The 17,537-nt window shown below is 37.1% G+C and overlaps 2 protein-coding genes across 3 annotated transcripts; both read left to right on the top strand.

The window, feature by feature from the left end:
- The first annotated feature begins 6,220 nt into the window (after window positions 1-6,220).
- haus8 (HAUS augmin like complex subunit 8) lies at window positions 6,221-11,390 on the top strand. The gene is made up of 10 exons (XM_041791811.1): window positions 6,221-6,359; window positions 6,701-6,765; window positions 8,329-8,390; window positions 8,925-9,051; window positions 9,326-9,436; window positions 9,527-9,627; window positions 9,808-9,966; window positions 10,197-10,338; window positions 10,684-10,825; window positions 11,098-11,390. Exons 1-10 carry the CDS (start codon window positions 6,256-6,258, stop codon window positions 11,222-11,224), a joined length of 1,140 nt encoding a protein of 379 aa, XP_041647745.1. The 5' UTR covers window positions 6,221-6,255; the 3' UTR covers window positions 11,225-11,390.
- Window positions 11,391-12,525: 1,135 nt separating this feature from the next.
- On the top strand, window positions 12,526-16,776 carry sac3d1 (SAC3 domain containing 1). 2 transcript variants are annotated; one of them, XM_041790761.1, is made up of 4 exons: window positions 12,526-12,583; window positions 13,661-14,078; window positions 14,873-15,155; window positions 15,954-16,776. In XM_041790761.1, the coding sequence occupies exons 1-4, from the start codon at window positions 12,555-12,557 to the stop codon at window positions 16,418-16,420; spliced, it is 1,197 nt and encodes a 398-aa protein (XP_041646695.1). In that variant the 5' UTR covers window positions 12,526-12,554; the 3' UTR covers window positions 16,421-16,776. The 2 variants fall into 2 exon arrangements, with proteins under 2 accessions (XP_041646695.1, XP_041646696.1); XM_041790762.1 differs by lacking the exon at window positions 12,526-12,583 and adding an exon at window positions 12,650-12,771 and having other exon boundaries at window positions 15,954-16,775.
- Window positions 16,777-17,537: the final 761 nt, after the last annotated feature.

Below are 17,537 nucleotides of genomic sequence, written 5' to 3'. Positions count from 1 at the left end.
AACAGGTAACTTCATACTCCTCTCTTGAATTAGGTTAGTAACTTTAAATAGGGTGAATATTTGCATAATCACTTATTTTACCTTTCATATTTTATTTGATTGACATTACTTTGTATTAAACACTTTCACTTTGATATTTAAGAGTTTTTTTCTACCTTTTTTTTTTTTTGTAAAACATCAAACATATTTGATTCATAAAATTGATAAAAGTGTACAACATCCAAGGGGGTGAATACTTGTTTAAGGCACTGTAGATGCCTTTATTTTTATGTTTAAAAATAGTTAAGTTTTCATGTCCTCCTATTGATTTATTCATTCTCTCTCACTCCCAGTTGTTAATCCTCCATGTCTATAGAAGTGGCTGAGGACCAAAGCTGCAGACTAGTGTTTACCTTCTAGTCTCACACCCGCTCTCTCCCCATTGTCCCTCCAGTAGCAAAGTCTGGCTCAGACAGGTGGGATCATCACCCATTATGTTCTTTAAGACTCATGCACACAAAACAGTGCCTAAACTGCAGGTAAAAGAACTTCCTGAGCAGAACACCATACACATGGAATGAGGTTGTACGTAGGCTATGCAGGTTAATGGATATGGGTGGTTGTGATCCTCATTGACTCAAGACAGCAAATAAAAAAAGATTAAGACATGTGCTTCTTTGTCTCTGTTGGGATTGCTTATTGATTTCTCAGGTTAGACAAGAAGCTAAACCATGATTACTATATTTTAGTTTTTACCTTAACAGTCAGTCTTACCAATGCAACAAAAATAAGCATCTTGTTTATTGTTGCTTTGGTAAAATGTAGCCTCATTGAAATTTAAACCCCCCTTTTCTGGCTGTCTTTCTATCTGTTTAAGATAGTGGTGATGTCATTTTAAGAAACTCCTCTGCCTCTACTGTTAACCCTCTGGATTCCATTTATCACATATTCATTACTGGGGATGGTTACTCCACTCAGCAAATATCAAACTTTTCTGCCTTTGAATGTAACTGTTTTTGATTATGTTAAGGGGAACAGATGACCTTGTGAGTAGCCCGGGTTCGAGTCTGGCCAGCGGTCTCTTTCTCGCATGCCAACGTCCCCACTCTCTCATGTCTATTTCAATAGCAATTTGACTGATGTCAGATTTCTTAGCTTAGCCATGACCTTTACAAACTGAGAAGGGACTGAGGCAACTGGGGGAACTTTCAAACCAAAATGAATAAACATTATTTACAGCACCAAAAGGTGGCAAATGTTCACCAGGAATTTGGCCCCAATGCTACTGATCGAACAAACGTGCACTGATATTAATAAATCACATATGGGGAAGGCCTATAAAATGTGTGAACAGCTTTAATGGAACAAAGTACTGTCTGTGAAAGTGCTTGTTCATTACCATTGAATGTAGACCCTTACATCCATCTGGTGGTCACTTAAGGTACTGTAGCTTTTGACTTGAAATGAGTGAAAAGCAGGTGTTGCAGCCTTTGAATTAGTAAATCTAATAATAATAATAATAATCAGAGCTATGAACAAGAAAATAATTATTTTTTTGTAGCCATCTCCCTCTCATATTTTAAACTAATGAGATTTTTAACAGCTTGAGATATCATCTTAAATTCAACACTGCCCTGCCACACACTTTTCCAATATGTGAATAAAAACACTAAAAAGAAAACAAATTCACAATATTTTTCAATGTAATTTGAAAACTTTGCTTTTATAAATAGAGCACTGTAATAGAGTTGTATTACTTGCAGATTTAACACCAATTCATACAAAAATGGTCATCAATGGACCTTTGTAATATAACTACAATTGGAGGACAAGATTAGCTGTAGTTAATTAATAAACAGTTCATCTTTAAAGTGTTTACAGCATCAATACAGCAAGTTTATTATCAAAACTTTACTGTCAAATTAAGTCAGTCTTTTATAACACTACGAAAACTACTCACCACAAAAGTTTGTGTCAGCAGTCTTGCATCAATATAGAATCCAGGGAACCGAAAGTATCTTTTTTTTTTAATTCATTATCTTTATTGAACAATCAAGTCAGGACAATCAGCAAATCAGAGAGAATCAGAGAAATCAGAGAACCCCACTGCTGACAAAGAGACCTAAAAAAGCCAGACTGGAGTTTGCAAAAATGTACCTGAGTAAGCCTCAATCCTTCTGGGAGAACATTTTGTGGACAGATGAGACTAAGGTAGAGCTTTTTGGAATAGCACGTCATTCTACTGTTTACAGAAAATGGAATGAGGCCCACAAAGAAAAGAACACAGTACCTACAGTCAAACATGGTGGAGGTTCAAGGATGTTTTGGGGCTACTTTGCTGCCTCTGGCACTGGGTGCCTTGACTGTGTGCAAGGAATCATGAAATCTGGAGACTATCAAAAAAATTTTTGGCCGCAATGTAGGGCCTAGTGTCAGAAAGCTAGGTTTGCGTCAGAGGTCATGGGTGTTCCAGCAGGACAATGACCTGAAACATACCTCAAGAAGCACCAAGAAATGGTTGGAGACAAAGCGCTGGAGAGTTCTGAAGTGGCCAGCAATGAGTCCAGATCTAAATCCCATTGAACACCTAGAGAGAGCTTGAAACTGCTGTTGCCAGAAGCACCCTTCAAATCTGAGAAATCTGGAGCAGTTTGCAAAAGAAAAGTGGTCCAAAATTCCAGTTGAGAGGTGTAAGAAGCTTGTTGATGGTTACAGGAAGTGATTGGTTTCAGTTATTTTTTTCCAAGGATGTACAATCAAATATTAAGTTGAGGGTGCCAATACTTTTGTCCAGCCCATTTTTTTGAGTTTTGTGTAAAATTGAGTCAATTTTGTCTTTTTTCTTCAAAATTTTTTTTGTTGTTCCAATGCACATAAAGGCAATAAACACATGTATATCAAAAACATTTGAAATGGTGTATTTTCTGGAAAAATTCCAGGGGTGCAAATACTTTCGCCCATGACTGTACAAAAAAGATTGATTGATTGATTGATTGATTGATTGATTGATGTCTTTATTTCAACCATGTAAATAACAACTTAAAAACAGTTAAAAAAAATAAGAATAAGGTAACATCAAGAAATGAAAACAAAACAGTAACTTGCATCTGCAAGTTCTTAAGCCTCTGAGTTTACATGAGTGAAAAGTAGTAGGAAGAAGTATAAACTTATCTGATCCTACCCCTTTAAATTTTACTATACTTCCTAACTGAAATCATAATTCTGTCTCAAATTTAACAACAATTTTGAAACCTCTAAAGTAAATAAACAATAGATTACTCATACAGAAAACATACAATAAGTATTTTTTACATTCAACATACCTCCTTTACCAAAATATGTACCATGTCCCGCAACATTTTTATCCAAATGGCAAGCAAGCACTTTGTGGTAATTATTTATCAACGTACAGTGCTTAACAAATTTATTAGACCACCTGTCATATTTGTCTCAGAGACCATCCAGCATCATGAAGTGCTTTAATGTGGACTCTTTCAATTTCAGTGAGCTCTCCATGTTTTACCATTTTGAACAGGAATGAGGAATTTCAAACTGAATTCACCCAAATTTGAGCCGGCTCACTGGGCTTCTCTGAGTAGTCAGAAATTAATCAAGCACAACATTCAACCACTAAAACTAATTTTTCTGTTCAGGAATGCAAGTAAATAACTATAATTTGACATATTAATCAAGAAATATTAATGTGCTTTACTGTTTTTTTCTTTTTTTTTTGTTGTAAATCAGTAAATTTGAAAATTCATGGCTAACAATAATAATTATATTTTAGCATTAAAAATATCATTTGGGTTAAAGAGCTTCTACATATTGGTGTATTAACATTGCAGAAACATAAAAAATGATTTTGGTACTTACCAATGCTGTTAATTTAGGGCAGCTGTGGCATAAACCTTAATTTGGTTAGGGTTAGGGTGGTCTAATAAATTTGTTAAGTACTGTACCTCTGGAGAATCATTTCTTTACGTCTGCTTTTAAACAGAATTATGCTCGAAATGTTTTTAATTTCAGTACTCAGTCTGTTCCACAGTTTTACTCCACAAATGGTGATACAGAAACTTTTCTTTGTTGTGCGAACACTGCAAACCTTTAGATTTGATTTCTCTCTTAAATTATAACCTCCCTCTCTTTCATGAAACATTTTCTGAATATTTTTTGGTAGCAGATAATTCCTTGCTTTTTTTTAATACTTGAGACGTTTTATGCTTCACCAAGTCAAACATTTTTAGAGTTTTGGATTTAAAAAAACAACTCATTGGTGTGTGCCCCATAAATAACATTATGAATGATTCTGATTGCTCTTTTTTGCAGTATGAAAAGTGACTGAAGTGCAGTTTTGTATGTATTTCTCCATGCCTCTGTACAGTATTCTAAATAAAGAAGAATCAGTGAATTATACAGAATTCAAAGTGATTTTTGATCCAGGACATGCTTTGCTTTAGCCAGGACTGAAATGCTGCGAGACAGTTTGGATTTGACGTGTTTAATGAGGTTTCCAGCAAATTTTGTCATCTATAATTACCCCCTGGAATTTATTTTCATTTAGGCTACTCTTTCAATGTTTGCACCATCTATTTCTACCTGTATTTGATTGTGTGTTTTAATTTCCAAATAATATGATTTTTGTTTTGTTTAGATTTAGTGATACCCTATTTTTGTCAAACCATATATTTATTTTACTGAATTCTGAAGATGACACTAATAAGTATAGAAACATATAAATAAAAGTATTAAATATCACAAAAAATGGCATTCATATAGGCTACAAAAATACTACAATGAATTGAATTTTAAACTTAAATACCTGTCAGCCTGGCTTTATGATTTGCTTTCAACAGTCTTCCTCGGTCTCCTCCAAATGTTGTGATAATAGGCTATATTCTGGTCTTTTAACAATAATGTGCTTAGTTTTGCTATATACAAATTCCTTTATAATCCCGAAGACCCTTTTTCTTTGAAGAAATCTTTTTACCACAATTAATTTTGTGTCGACCTATTAATAGTCCCCTTTCAATATTTCAAGCGGATTGCATTCATGTTTATGCAAAAGAAACATCAGATGAGATGCTGAAAGGCGCTTTTCTGTGATAATACACAGCTTGCAGAAGAAATAAGGAACAATAAAATTGTAACCTCCAAAAATTTAACTGTTTCAGTGTTACCACTGTTCTTCATTATGCAGTTTGCGGAAATGTCCGCTAGGTGTCACTAAGCTCCTATAGAAAGACGAAGTGTGCGAGTCTCGACGGAAAAAGAAAACACGTTGAGAGGGGCAGAGAGGAGAAAGAAAGGAAAAGACAATAATCGGAGCAACTAAGTTGCAAGCAACTTACAACAAACCTGAAAAAATTAAGTGGTTTTCTTGCAAATATTTTTCAAAGTTACGCTGTTGAAACGTCTGAATAACACAAAACTATCAAGCTGTCTGTGAATAACCCAGAAAATGACATAATGTAGGCTGGGATGTTTAATGTAATGTGTACATGTATTTGTGTGAAGATAGTAGACTCTTAACTTTTCGGGTGCAGCAGACACACAATCAGAGCCGTCCCTGGCTAAAGTGAGACTAAAGTGAGCAGACTCTGATAAGAGACCCCCCTACACTGCATGACTTTTTAAACAGCTGATCTGCACGAGTAAGTTCAATATCTATCAGAACCAGCACGGAAACTTTACGGAGTTTTATCACAAATTAACAAACTAAACAAAGGCAGAAGTAGAGGTTTGACTAGACAGGTTGCACAACAACGACTTAATTTGCTAGAAAAACTTAATACGAGAATTTCTTTGCAGAAAGTACATGTGTCAGTGCGCAGGACAGTGACAGGCAGAGCAAGCGGACACTGCTCATTTATTAATTGAACACGTACGGCACCGATCTCCAAATATAGGCTAGGTATCTTGAGGTTTGACCTACTAATGTGTGATGCCCAGTTAAAGTTTATGTTTGGTCATTGCTTTAAATATTAATCACAACCATAAAGGCTCTACAGTGAGCCTGCACACAATTGGTCCAAACTAGCCAATCAGAGGTAAGGGCCACTGAAGGCTTATCTACCAACTAAACAGCACAATGAGTAACTTATTGTTTTCCATAACATTTATTTTTACTTTTGACATTTATACCAACAAACTAGAGGAGTATAACATGGTTTAACTTGGTTAATGGGCCTCCAATTTTCAGTTAACAACTGATCTTTGCCTGATTTGCCTGTCTTTCCATCTCAGCGGAACCAAAGTATTACTTCATGTTTCTACCGGATGACAAAACGGTCGTACGGCGGTCTTCTTCAAAACATTATGGCGTCGAGAAGAACAACATCAGCTCCAAGCAGTAACAAAAATGCTCCCATTGATCCAAAAAGGTAAATTTTGCATCCTTTCTTGCGACTTATGACTTTAGATTTTTCTACAGATGTATGGGCGGTTTGATATTCGAAAAAAAAATAAAATGAAGTTCAGAAAGAGCAAGCTAGGCTCTCGCGCTTGTATTTCGTATGACATGACATATTTCTAGTTTTGCCGTTTCTAACTTAAATATATGAGTTTATACGTGTGTCTAGTCAGTGTGATAAAAGTAAAGCAAGCATTGATATTTTGTTACCATGATAAACTGTAAAAATATGGTAACAGTTGCTAAGCTAACATTGAACAGCGCTTTCACGTCCTCCATCTTGAACCTGACCGAATATTTCCTTATTTACAGTTCAAAAACGGGGAATTCTGCTACTAAAGCCAACAACAGTGGGAACGCAAAGAAACATGTTAAATGTAAGTATCTGTAACTGAGTCTACGGACTGAGTGAAAAGTTCTGAGTGTAGGTATTTCTGTAGCATCTCTCTAGATTTACTATCAGCGTTGTCCCAGCGTTTTAATGGATTTTTCCAAAGATGACCCAAAAGAATTCACTAATGTCGACAGCCCACTCCACAAACACACTAAATCTTCTTAAACTAAATCTGCTTTAAAAAAAGTCGTTGTCTCACTATTTATCAAAGGTGGAAAAAGTAACAGACATTTTTTACACAAGTAGAGGTAGGTTTCATTTGGTTGAATTGTGCATAACTAGAAGTTAAAGTATCAGTCTTTAAATCTACTCAAGTAAAAGTAGAAAGTAGTTCATTTAAAGTTTACTCAAGTAGTGAGTTGCTACTTTTGATACCCAAGGGGCTCTCACTGTGAAATATGATCTTTCCTTAATGTACAATAACCAGCGGTGGGAATTAACTAATTACAATTACTTAAATTACATTAATTTTGTAGCTTTTTGGCACACTTGTACTTTTATGTATACTTTTAAATTCCCTATTTTAACTTCAGTATATCTTGGGGGAAGTAAAGTACACTACATTTTAGAAACCATTTAAATGTATGTATGTATGTTGGGTTTCTTTTGTTATTACCTGCCTTAGGACAACAGATGAAGTTGATCGATTGTGCTAATTCCAGCATATTTACATTGATGTGTATTGCAGATATGTTGATTAATGTGCACTGTCCCAATCAAATAATCAAATAAATCAATAAATGAATTAAGGAAAATGCAACAGCTGTTTTAGGATGAAATGTGGGATAATCCTGTCGCTATATGCTAGTGAAATGTCACTTGTTGTAAAAGTCAAACTACAGGTTATTTTATTATTGTTGTTAGAAAGCATGGATGCCCTTGTTTTGGCTTTTGGTGTTTCTTTTATTAACCTTGTACTTGATGCTAAAATCTAAAAAAAGAACAATACTTCTCCCAAAATATGCTGAAGTACAAGTAAAAGTAGTGATTTTAAAACTTACTGAAAAAAGTACAAGTACACAAAAAGCTACTCAACTACAGTAATTTGAGTAGACATACTTGGTTACATTCCATCCCTGCTACTTATGGTACTTATAAAAGGCATTTCTTTGGGCTGTGATCTTAAAAGTGGGATCATAAAATCGCAAATGACCTTTTAGTCCTTATGGGCATCTTTTGAACTAAGCTGGTTTTTCAGGTTTAATACTTCTTTGTTAGCAATGTGTGAAATGGGATATGCAGATTTGTAATGAGCCTGGGTTAAATCAGACTTCTCCATTTTTCCTAATTTCATTGATTTATTGATTCAATGATAGGTTGATTTTTTTCATGCTAAACTTGTTAATAGAAATAAAAATAAATATACAAAGACAGCAATACACAATACTAAAATTGACCTAGACAACAATAATGGTTAACATTCAAAATGAAGCAAACAGTACATGTTTGAAAGGTAGGTATAAGATTTACACTTATTTTACCTCAATGTACTTTTTAACAGCAAATGTTTTACACGATTATCTCTCCTGCATCATTCAATTTGTAGCAAGTGGGACAATTGTCAAGTCTCGATATATGCAGGCTGCTGAGAAGACATCTCTTTCAAAGGTAATGTAACAATGATAACATTTTTTTCCTCTTCTCATGTTTCATACATTTCAAGTATTATCTTTGCTGGTGTGTAAAGCCACATTATGTAATAACGCCACATTATGTAATAACCCTAACCATAGGACTTAGTGTGGGCTCCAAGATATGCCCTACCCAACTACCTTGCCCTAACTCTAACTGCTTAGTGACTTATGCCTAAACCTAACCCCCCTTCAGGGCTCTAGACTAAACACCTACCCTACTACCTTGCTCTAACCCTAACTGCCTTGTGGCTTAGAAAATGTGGTGTGATGATGGATGGAAAATGTATTAGATGTATTGTATCTAATGTATTAAAATGTATTAGATTAGATGGAAAATGTATTAGATTATTAAATAATGTGGCGCTATATGATGGTATACTGTGTTATTTTGGGATTATCAATTAAGCATCCTTGCCCAGTTGCCTCCAGCTGCAGGATTTCTGTATTTTGTCTTCAAACTTTTGTAGTTAAACATTTGTATATCATGTTTCACTGTCACTATTAACAGAGCAATTCGCTGACAAATGAGTCCATTGCTGTGCCACCGAGACCTGCTTCACCTAAACCTGGTGGTGTCAAACCAAGGGTGGGCACTTCACCAAGACGCTCAGTGGCCCCACAGGCTCTAGCAACAAGTAGGTTCTTCCTATAATGGTGAATTTAAAAAACGTAGTCATACTGTTGTTTATAACTGATTACAGTTCTGATATTAATGATGTGAAAATCAGTTGTAGTTCAGGTGCCTTTGATGTGTCCATACACAATTTTTAAAAATATGTCTCTGCTGTAAAGAGGGTATTTTATTTTCAAACCAGAAGGCTTATTGAGTTAATGATAATTAATTGCTCATGAGCTCTTTTTTGTGTAAAAAAATATCTAAAACTATGTACACGCTTATATTTCTTACAGCAATTATGTCACGTGAATCTGAGCCATCATTGCTTGGGAAAAGTGTTCTTCAGTCCACATTCGCAGAAGGGCCTTGTGTTCGACCAGATTTTGATATGTCAGTTATAAAAGGTAAATGAACTTAATAACCCCATGAACTTTACATCATTTACAAATTGAATTTTTCTGTAACCCTTTTTTTTCTTGAACTTATCTCTTCAGAGAAAACCGTTATTGAAGGTGTTGAACCGGAAAAAAATCCAGAGAATGACAAGAGACTCATTGAGATGCAAACTTTCCTACTTGCCTACCTCACAGCTAAGGTGAGTTATCTAACATCTAAGTCCACGTGCTATGCAGAAAACTGATTTTATTGTATGTACTTTATTACAAAACACCATCTAGTGTGTAGTGACTTGTCCGCCATGCTTTAAAAGTGTCACCATCTCATGAGGGTCTCATGTTGGTAAAGATCAACTTATTTGTTTGATGTCTGACTCAAGATGGAGAGCAATACCGCAAAGCTCAAGGTGGAGGCAGAGGCAAAACTCCTGCAGGAGATGGAGGAAGTTGAGGCCCTGCATAAGGAGGTCCAGGAAAAGAAGTGCCAGTACCTCCTGCTGGAGAAGGAGAGGCTTATAAATGAGCTGCTGGATTTGCAGGTTAAGAGGCCACTTTCTAAGTAGTAATCTTTTAAAAATATGGACTGTAATGTGAATTTTTGTTGCATGTTAAACAAGCTTAATAGGAGGGATTTCAAAATTTGTTACAAAGGATGATGGAGAGGTTTCTAAAATGATGCTCAGAAATATTGAAAAATATTTTCACCTTGTTTTCATATGTAAAATAGTCTTGATCAGATTCTTATCCTATTGCTATTGTCATTTTTTAGATTGCTGCACTGACTCCTGTAGCAGAAGCTGCACAGCAGTTCACAAATGACTACAACACGTTTGCCCGAGCTGTTGACACAACCCGGCATGAGCTGCCTGTCAAGAATTTTTACATTGATGGCGACAGAAAGGAATTTCTAGGTTGTTTAATTTTTTTCTGCTAAAAGTCTAATGTCATTAATTAAACCTTTTAAGAACTAAAAACTGCTTCACCAGTATGACTTGTAAATGTACTTATCAGACTGCCCTGCCAACACAAGACAAAAACTTTTTATTTACTGCCAGGTAGAGGAGCATAGACACAATAAATACAGCAACCTCCAATGCAAAAGTAGCTGTATTACTTCTACTTTAGTGGATAACGGTGTGCTAGATAGTGGTGTAATCTGTGTGTGCCCAGCTTAAAACAGACAAATATGCATGTATTTTGCAGGAGCTTTTTCTACTTTTCTAATAATCTTATCCATGTGTTTCCGTCTATTTTAGAGAAAGCTGAAGCCTGCCTAAAGGAAAGTGAGAAGTTGCTGGTAGAGTGCACAGATGGAGATCATAAGGATAACAGCACTTCTCTGGAGTGCCTGAGGGACATAAAAATGACATCAAAGGACATCAGTCAGCAGCTGTCAGGGTGAGCACATACAGAATCTATTGACCACATGGTCTGCTTTTCATCAGCTTTTTATTTCATTCTATTCTTGTTTCATCCCAGAGGATTTCACTGTGTTTTTGACTGTCTTCATAATTACCTGACAAAGTTTTCTAATAAAGAGCTGAAAAATGGAACATATTTTGCTTCATTCTTAGCAGAACTGAACCCTGGCAAGCTCTGTTACAGCACCAGAGGTATATTTATACTGTGAATGAGTAAATAATAAACAAAGTTTTTTTTTTTTTCCCCAGTACATGTTCGGAATTGCTTGAGATGTCATCATTGGTCTGCCGCCATACAATCCAGGTCCAGCTAGCTTCAGAGGAAGTACAGCTTGGTGCTGCAAAGACAAAGGAGCTCTACTGCTCAAACCAGTGAAGGATATCACGAAGCATAACATGCATAGTACATTCCTGTGGATGTCTCTTAACACCATTATTTCTCTTGTTTATATTTACGCTACAGATTTTGTGGGTATTTTTTTGTATAGTCCATTGTCTGATTTCTTTGTAGAACAAACAATAAAAATATAATTTCAAAGTAATAATTTGTATTTAAAACAGAATCATGTATGAATCAGTTACATGGAAGGGAAGGTGTGCATTTACAGTGCATTCATGCCCCTTCATTTTTTTCAGTTTTGTTTTGTTGCATTCTAATGCTACATTAAAGAAAAATGTTGCTTTTCATTAATTGACACTCAGTACACTGAGGAGAGACTTCATCTTGCCACTCTGCCATAAATTCATACTGCTAGCTGCAATGATGGTTGTCAATTTGGAACTATGTCCCATCATCACACAGGATCTCTGGAGCTCAGTCAGAATGACCATCAGGTTCTTTGTCACCTCCCTTACTTAGGCCCTTCTCCCCAGTTCAGCCAGCCATCCAGTTCTTGGAAGAGTCCTGGTTGTGCCAAACTTCTTCCATTTGAAAATTATGGAGGTCACTGAGCTCTTGGGAACCTTCAGTGCTGCAGAAGTTTGTTGTAGCCTTCCCCAGATCTGTGCCTTGCAACAATGTGTTTTCTGAGCTCTGCAAGCAGTTCCTATGACCTCCATGAGCCTGGTTTTTTGCTCTGATATGCATTGTCAGCTGTGAGGCCTTCAAAAGAGAGGTGTGTGCCTTTCTGAATCATGTTCAGACAATTTAATTTAGTACAGATGGACTCCACTCAATGTGTAGAAACATCTAAAAAAAAAGATCCAGAGAAAGGGGAGGCACCTGAGCTAAAATTCAAGTGTTTTTGCAAAGGGTCAGAGGAATCTTTCAGGTTTTTTCATAAATTTGCACACAAAAAGATCTGTTAATTAAAATAAAATTCTGTTTTCACTTGTCACGATTGGGTACTGAGGGTAGATTAATAGAAATAAAAATGACATTTTTCGCCTGTATTATCAGGCTGCAAAATAACTGAAAAAAGGTGTAGGTGATGCTGAATACTTACTGAATGCTCTGTATGTAATATTTATAAACAGCTGATGACGGTAAACATTCAAACGGGACTCTCAAATGATCTGATAAGAAGCACGGTGACAGTTTTGTGACTTTTTTTCCACAGCCACAGTTAGAGTTTATTCAGCAAGACTACTCTTCAACGTGGTTGGGGTTATTCGCTCCCCGGAAGTGATGTCATGTCAAAACATGAATAAAGCATTTCTATTGGATGACGCCGGAAAGTGACGACCGGTGCTTTTGTATAGATAAAATGAACCGCAGGAGGGTGCCTCGTCGCATGTGAGTGTGCTTGTTTTAATTACGAATACTAAGAAAAATGCGGAAGCTATCACACAAGGCCGAGCCAGGCCTCTTTTTAAGATTATGTCAACGTGTGTTTCGTATTTATGGAGGAAATAAACGCTCTTTCAGAGTCCCCTTTCCTTTTGTTAGCTAGCTAACTGTACTAGCTAGCAGACTCGAAGCCTGTAAGTGGTTACTACTCATCATCTCTCAAAGCTGTCCCCTTGTAAGGAAATGTAACCCGCTACAAAGAGCTGAAGATGTTTTGGAGGTCCATGTTGTATTACTTCGGAACAAGTATATCCTGGTTATCAGCACGACGCAGATAGACAAAGCTATACAAAGAATGGGTGCTATTTCAGATTCAAGTTTGTTCAGGGATATGAATTAAAAAGAAGCTACCGTCATGTGTCATTAACTTCAACCTTAAATCAACGTAATTAATCGAAAGGCAACAAAAATGAGGAGCTGGCTGAAAGCAAAACATAGTTGTACTCCTCTGCAGACTGCTGTGATTGTAAACTTTGTATTTGTTCTGGTTCATAGAATTGTACTATTTTCAATGTGGTTTATGTATTTATTGTATCTTAATACCGTAAAGCACTGTGCTGTTTTCTGATGCTGAATGTTCTTTTTATTTACTCTTTACTCAAAGGCCCAACTAGGAATGAGTTGTATAAGCAATAACTGTAAACTCTCTGCAGCACATTAGCTTCATGCTCTGTAATGTAATGATGCTAAAATGCATTGTCCTTATTAAATACAAAGTAAATAATAATAATAGTAAACACTTAAATAGGTTGCTGTACACGAGTTACACATAAAAAAGTCTCAGTTCTGACAAAAGACAAGAATGTGTGGGAATAGCTATTATCACACAAAACCTAAAAGTATAGGAAACCAAAACAGGCCTAGTGTTACTAGAAGAAATAGGTGTGAAAGAAAGTAGTTTTCCATTTCTACAGTCTGGTGTGATGAGGTCCACCACACAAGAAATATACATTTGCTACTTTTTGTTGTATTTGGGTCTCATCGTTCTTCATTTTAAAGTTACAACCTCCTTTCTTCCATCAGTTCTCACTCTCAGAGGAGAAATGCACCATCAGGAGGAGAATGGAGACAGAGGAAAGAGGGGCAATGGCGAGAACAAGACAAAACTTATATGAGAAAAGTGGAGGAGGATGAGAGTCGATGGCAGCAGGAAAAAGAAACGGTGCCCAGGGGGACATGCCAGGCCATGTGTTCCACTCGCGAGCTGCAGAATCGCGAGGTGCAGAACCGCCTTCATCGTTTTGAGATGTTGGCAGGGACAGAAAAGGATCGACGGCCCAAAGGAGACCCTTTACGTGCTGTCAAAGAGTACTCCAGACCAGCAGCAGGAAAAGACTCAACAAACCCCACTGAGCTCCGTCCACCTGATGTTTTGCTGAAAACTGTATGTTTTCTTATAGACGATGTTGCCGCATCCCCAGATCAGCATCCTTGGACTGAGGTAAGTGATATTCAAAAATCTCTCCAAAGTCTCTCAGTCATCACATATAAAGAAAAAAATTAAAGAATAGATCAAGAAACTCAAAATCCTCTTCACCTAAATCTTAAAGACAGTTACTTGTGTTTTGTTTTATCTTTACCAAATAGGTAACACGTCAGCAAAACATGATCTTGGTTGTTTCTTGGAAAAACAAAAATGTTTAGAAATTAAGGGGGTTTACCAGAAAGTTAGAGTTAAATAGTACGCCTGCTCAATTTGGCCTAAACCTTTCCATGTTGCAAAGCTGACTCCCCTTAAGCTGGCTAGATCACCGTGGTAACTGAAGCTAATCTCAAAACCTGGTCTAGAGCAGTAGATGCTCTTAGTTACATAATCATCAGTATTTTAATCTGATAGAATTAGACCAGTGGCAATCATTTGTCTCTCTGCCAAACAAGTGTTAAATGATGTGCTGAATGCCCGCCTATATGTATAAGCCCATACAGCTTCAAGCAGCTTTAAAAAAGAAACTTGATATCTCTAACTGGAGCTTAAAGTTTGTCAAACTCAATTAACCAAAGATGACATTAGAATGTTGAGCTGTCTTTGTGACAATCTTGAGAAAACTATTAACAACCATGATGAATGAAATGTAGGCCTTTGGGTAAAAAAAAGTGTGCCTTTACTGCTAAAGAACACATTCATGTACAAAAGCAATAATTTTGTGTTTATTTCCATAAAAGTGAAGAAACTTTGAGTTGCAGAATGGTTAGGGTGCTGCACACTATATAATTAATATGTCACCTGTTTTCTAGGTGTATAGTTTTGTTTTTGACCGCCTGCGGGGCGTAAAGCAGGACATGATCATCCAGAGGGTGTCTGGGGTGAAGTGCATTGCCATCTTAGAGCGGACAGTGCGTTTCCTTATCTACTCATCTTACCGGCTCTGTGGTGAGCCGTTGCGGCTTTATGACCCACGCATTAATGACAACCACCTTCAGGAGAATCTGAACTGGCTTTTGGATTGCTACAAAACCGGACCAGGGCCGCATCCCAACCAGGAGGAGTTCCAGGCCCTCTGTCTACTCTACAACTTGGGTGGGTTAATACTTGAGATACTGCTTTTATTTATTCGCATGTAAGTCTAGGCATCCTAGAAAATATATACAAAGTGTTTGACTGTTGAAATACCTAGAAAAAACTGCTACTTCTGCCTGTGTTTGATGGCTCTCTCTCTCTCTCTGAAGGCCACATGAGGAAGTTGCCCAAATCTATGTCAAGCTAGCAGCAGCCCTACTGAAACTGCCAGCTGTCTCTTGCTAAATTGATTTAGCGTTTGATAATGATCACAGTAATTGTGGGATTTTTTTTTCTAAATGGATTCCATTTATATTTAGTCAAGGGCAACTCTGAAAGTGATACTAGAAGGAGTTATTTTTTCATTACTTAAACATTGTAAAGATATAGACAATAAAACTCCAGCAAAAGGTGTTAAACTACTTTTAAAAGGATGTCAATATTATTGTCCATTGGTCCTTTTTTCTGTCTATCTTTAAGGGAAAAAGGAAAGAAATGCCTTTCCTCTTGAGGTTATTTACTGAGCAGCGCTACTTTATGGGCTGTATAGCTGCTCTGAACAGTTACACTGAGTGCTTAAATGATAAATTGCTCTGGCGGGAAATGTGATCAAAACAAAATTTATTATTATCAGCAAAGTGTTTTGCACCAACTGGTAGATGAAGACATTTTGTAAACATCATACTCAAAGACAGAAGAGCTTCAGTCAGACCTTTCATTTAGCTATTTGTGCTCCTAGTAGATGAGAGATGCTCTTTACTGGTCAGTGTGACAAGCAGCCATTGAAACACAATCATGTAGTTTCTTCTTCCTCTGCAGGTTCAGCTCATGCCACACAACACATCATGGAGCTCCCAGAGAGGCTGCGCAGCTCTCCTGCCATCACACTTGCTCTTTCCATCAACAGGGCCTTCTTGGAGCGGAACCCTGTACGCTTGCTGCGCCTGTCTCAGAAACTAAACTTCCTGCAGAGCTGTGCTTTACACAATCATCTCATGACGTGTCGTAGAGACCTACTTCTTATTTACAGTCATGGACACAACAGCCGCAACTGCCGCTTTCCCCTCGACAGTGTGGCTAAGCTCTTGTCTTTAGACTCTTCCCTCACTGTCCAGCTCTGTCAGACGTATGGAGTGGAAGTCAACCAGGACAACCAAGTCGTTTTCTCTAAAGCTGCTTTCACTGAGCCTGAACAAGGAAAGCTAAACTGTAAACTGTTTCACGGCACAGTAGCTGAGAAACAGGCGGACCTCAACATTGGGAGGATCATTCATGGTTGCTCTTGATGCTTGGAATTAAACTTTAATACAGAAATGTTTATTTATATCAAGATGGGGGTGTTGTGTTTACCCCTGTTGCTCCAAAGGGAGGTCCCGTTTGCAGATTAACCTTCAAGAGTGCAGCTTGTTAGGCTTGAATTGTGGGGCCTCCCTGAAGGATGTCCAGTGCCAATATGTTTTACCAATTAAATACTTTTAATTTTTAATGTAAAACGTAAGCACAGAGGCAAGTATCTGCCATATTCTATATTAGAGAAGCTGGTCAAATAAAGTTCCCCCCTGAGTTCTGGATGTGCTTCTTGATTATCACATTCTTGGTTCTCTAAATCAGTTGTTCTCAACTGGTCAGGCAACAGGACCCACCACCACCTTCTATGTGAAAATGCGACCCAACTGCTCAAATAAATGTAATGAAAATGTAGTGTTGTCGACCTCAGATGAAAACAAACAAGCATGTTCAAAAAGTGCAGAGTTACAGAAGGGCTTGCATGCATTTTTTCCTTAGTATAAAAATGTTGGTAGTTTCTTGAGGGATTACTTGGCATCTTGGGAAAAGTCGTTTTTTTTTATCCTAAGAAAGGGAGATGGATAAGTTAAAGTGTAAGTGAGCAACAGGAACACCCTGTTGTGCACCTGAGCTCTCAGAGCTGAAGTGGTGCAGGTGCAGGAGAGGATGGGAGTGGTCTCTGAATGGGAAAGTCAGTTAGAGGTGGTAACATTTTACCTTTTGTATAGTTTGACATAAACCTACCGATGGTAGGTTTCTATGTCACATAAGTCCCACCTTTTCAGAAAAGATTTTCCAAGGCAGATGTCTGAGCTAATTAAAAGCTGTAAAATCCAGATTTTTATCAGTTTGGTGCAAATTTCAGCTATAACACCAACACTGATGTGTTTTATCATAGTTCAGTCAGATACCTCAGTGTACAAATGAAAAAATGTTAAAGTCTTCACTACCTCTTTAAATCCTCCAGAAAATGACTGAAATGTACTTGTTATCACAGATAAACTAAGAAAAATAAGAAGTATAGATGTATGTCCTCCTAAGGCTTCAGACCACCACACTTTTTTGCCACCATGTTTTTCCCTAGACATTCACTTGAAACCCACCTGAAAGATCTGT

This window comes from Cheilinus undulatus, linkage group 7 (genome assembly GCF_018320785.1).
Source record: "Cheilinus undulatus linkage group 7, ASM1832078v1, whole genome shotgun sequence".
NCBI lineage: Eukaryota > Metazoa > Chordata > Actinopteri > Labriformes > Labridae > Cheilinus > Cheilinus undulatus.
The sequence above is the reverse complement of the archived record's forward strand: the minus strand, read 5'-3'. Positions and strand labels throughout refer to the sequence as shown.

Bases quoted from the DNA above. Each gene is read 5' to 3' on its own strand.
- sac3d1 (XM_041790761.1), top strand. From the start codon at position 12,555: ATGAACCGCAGGAGGGTGCCTCGTCGCAT. The intron at 12,584-13,660 runs GTGAGTGTGCTT...TTCTTCCATCAG, and splicing joins AGGAGGGTGCCTCGTCGCAT to TTCTCACTCTCAGAGGAGAA. The intron at 15,156-15,953 runs GTGGGTTAATAC...CTTCCTCTGCAG, and splicing joins CTGTCTACTCTACAACTTGG to GTTCAGCTCATGCCACACAA.
- haus8 (XM_041791811.1), top strand. From the start codon at position 6,256: ATGACAAAACGGTCGTACGGCGGTCTTCTTCAAAACATTATGGCGTCG. The intron at 9,967-10,196 runs GTTAAGAGGCCA...GTCATTTTTTAG, and splicing joins ATGAGCTGCTGGATTTGCAG to ATTGCTGCACTGACTCCTGT. The intron at 10,339-10,683 runs GTTGTTTAATTT...CGTCTATTTTAG, and splicing joins CGACAGAAAGGAATTTCTAG to AGAAAGCTGAAGCCTGCCTA.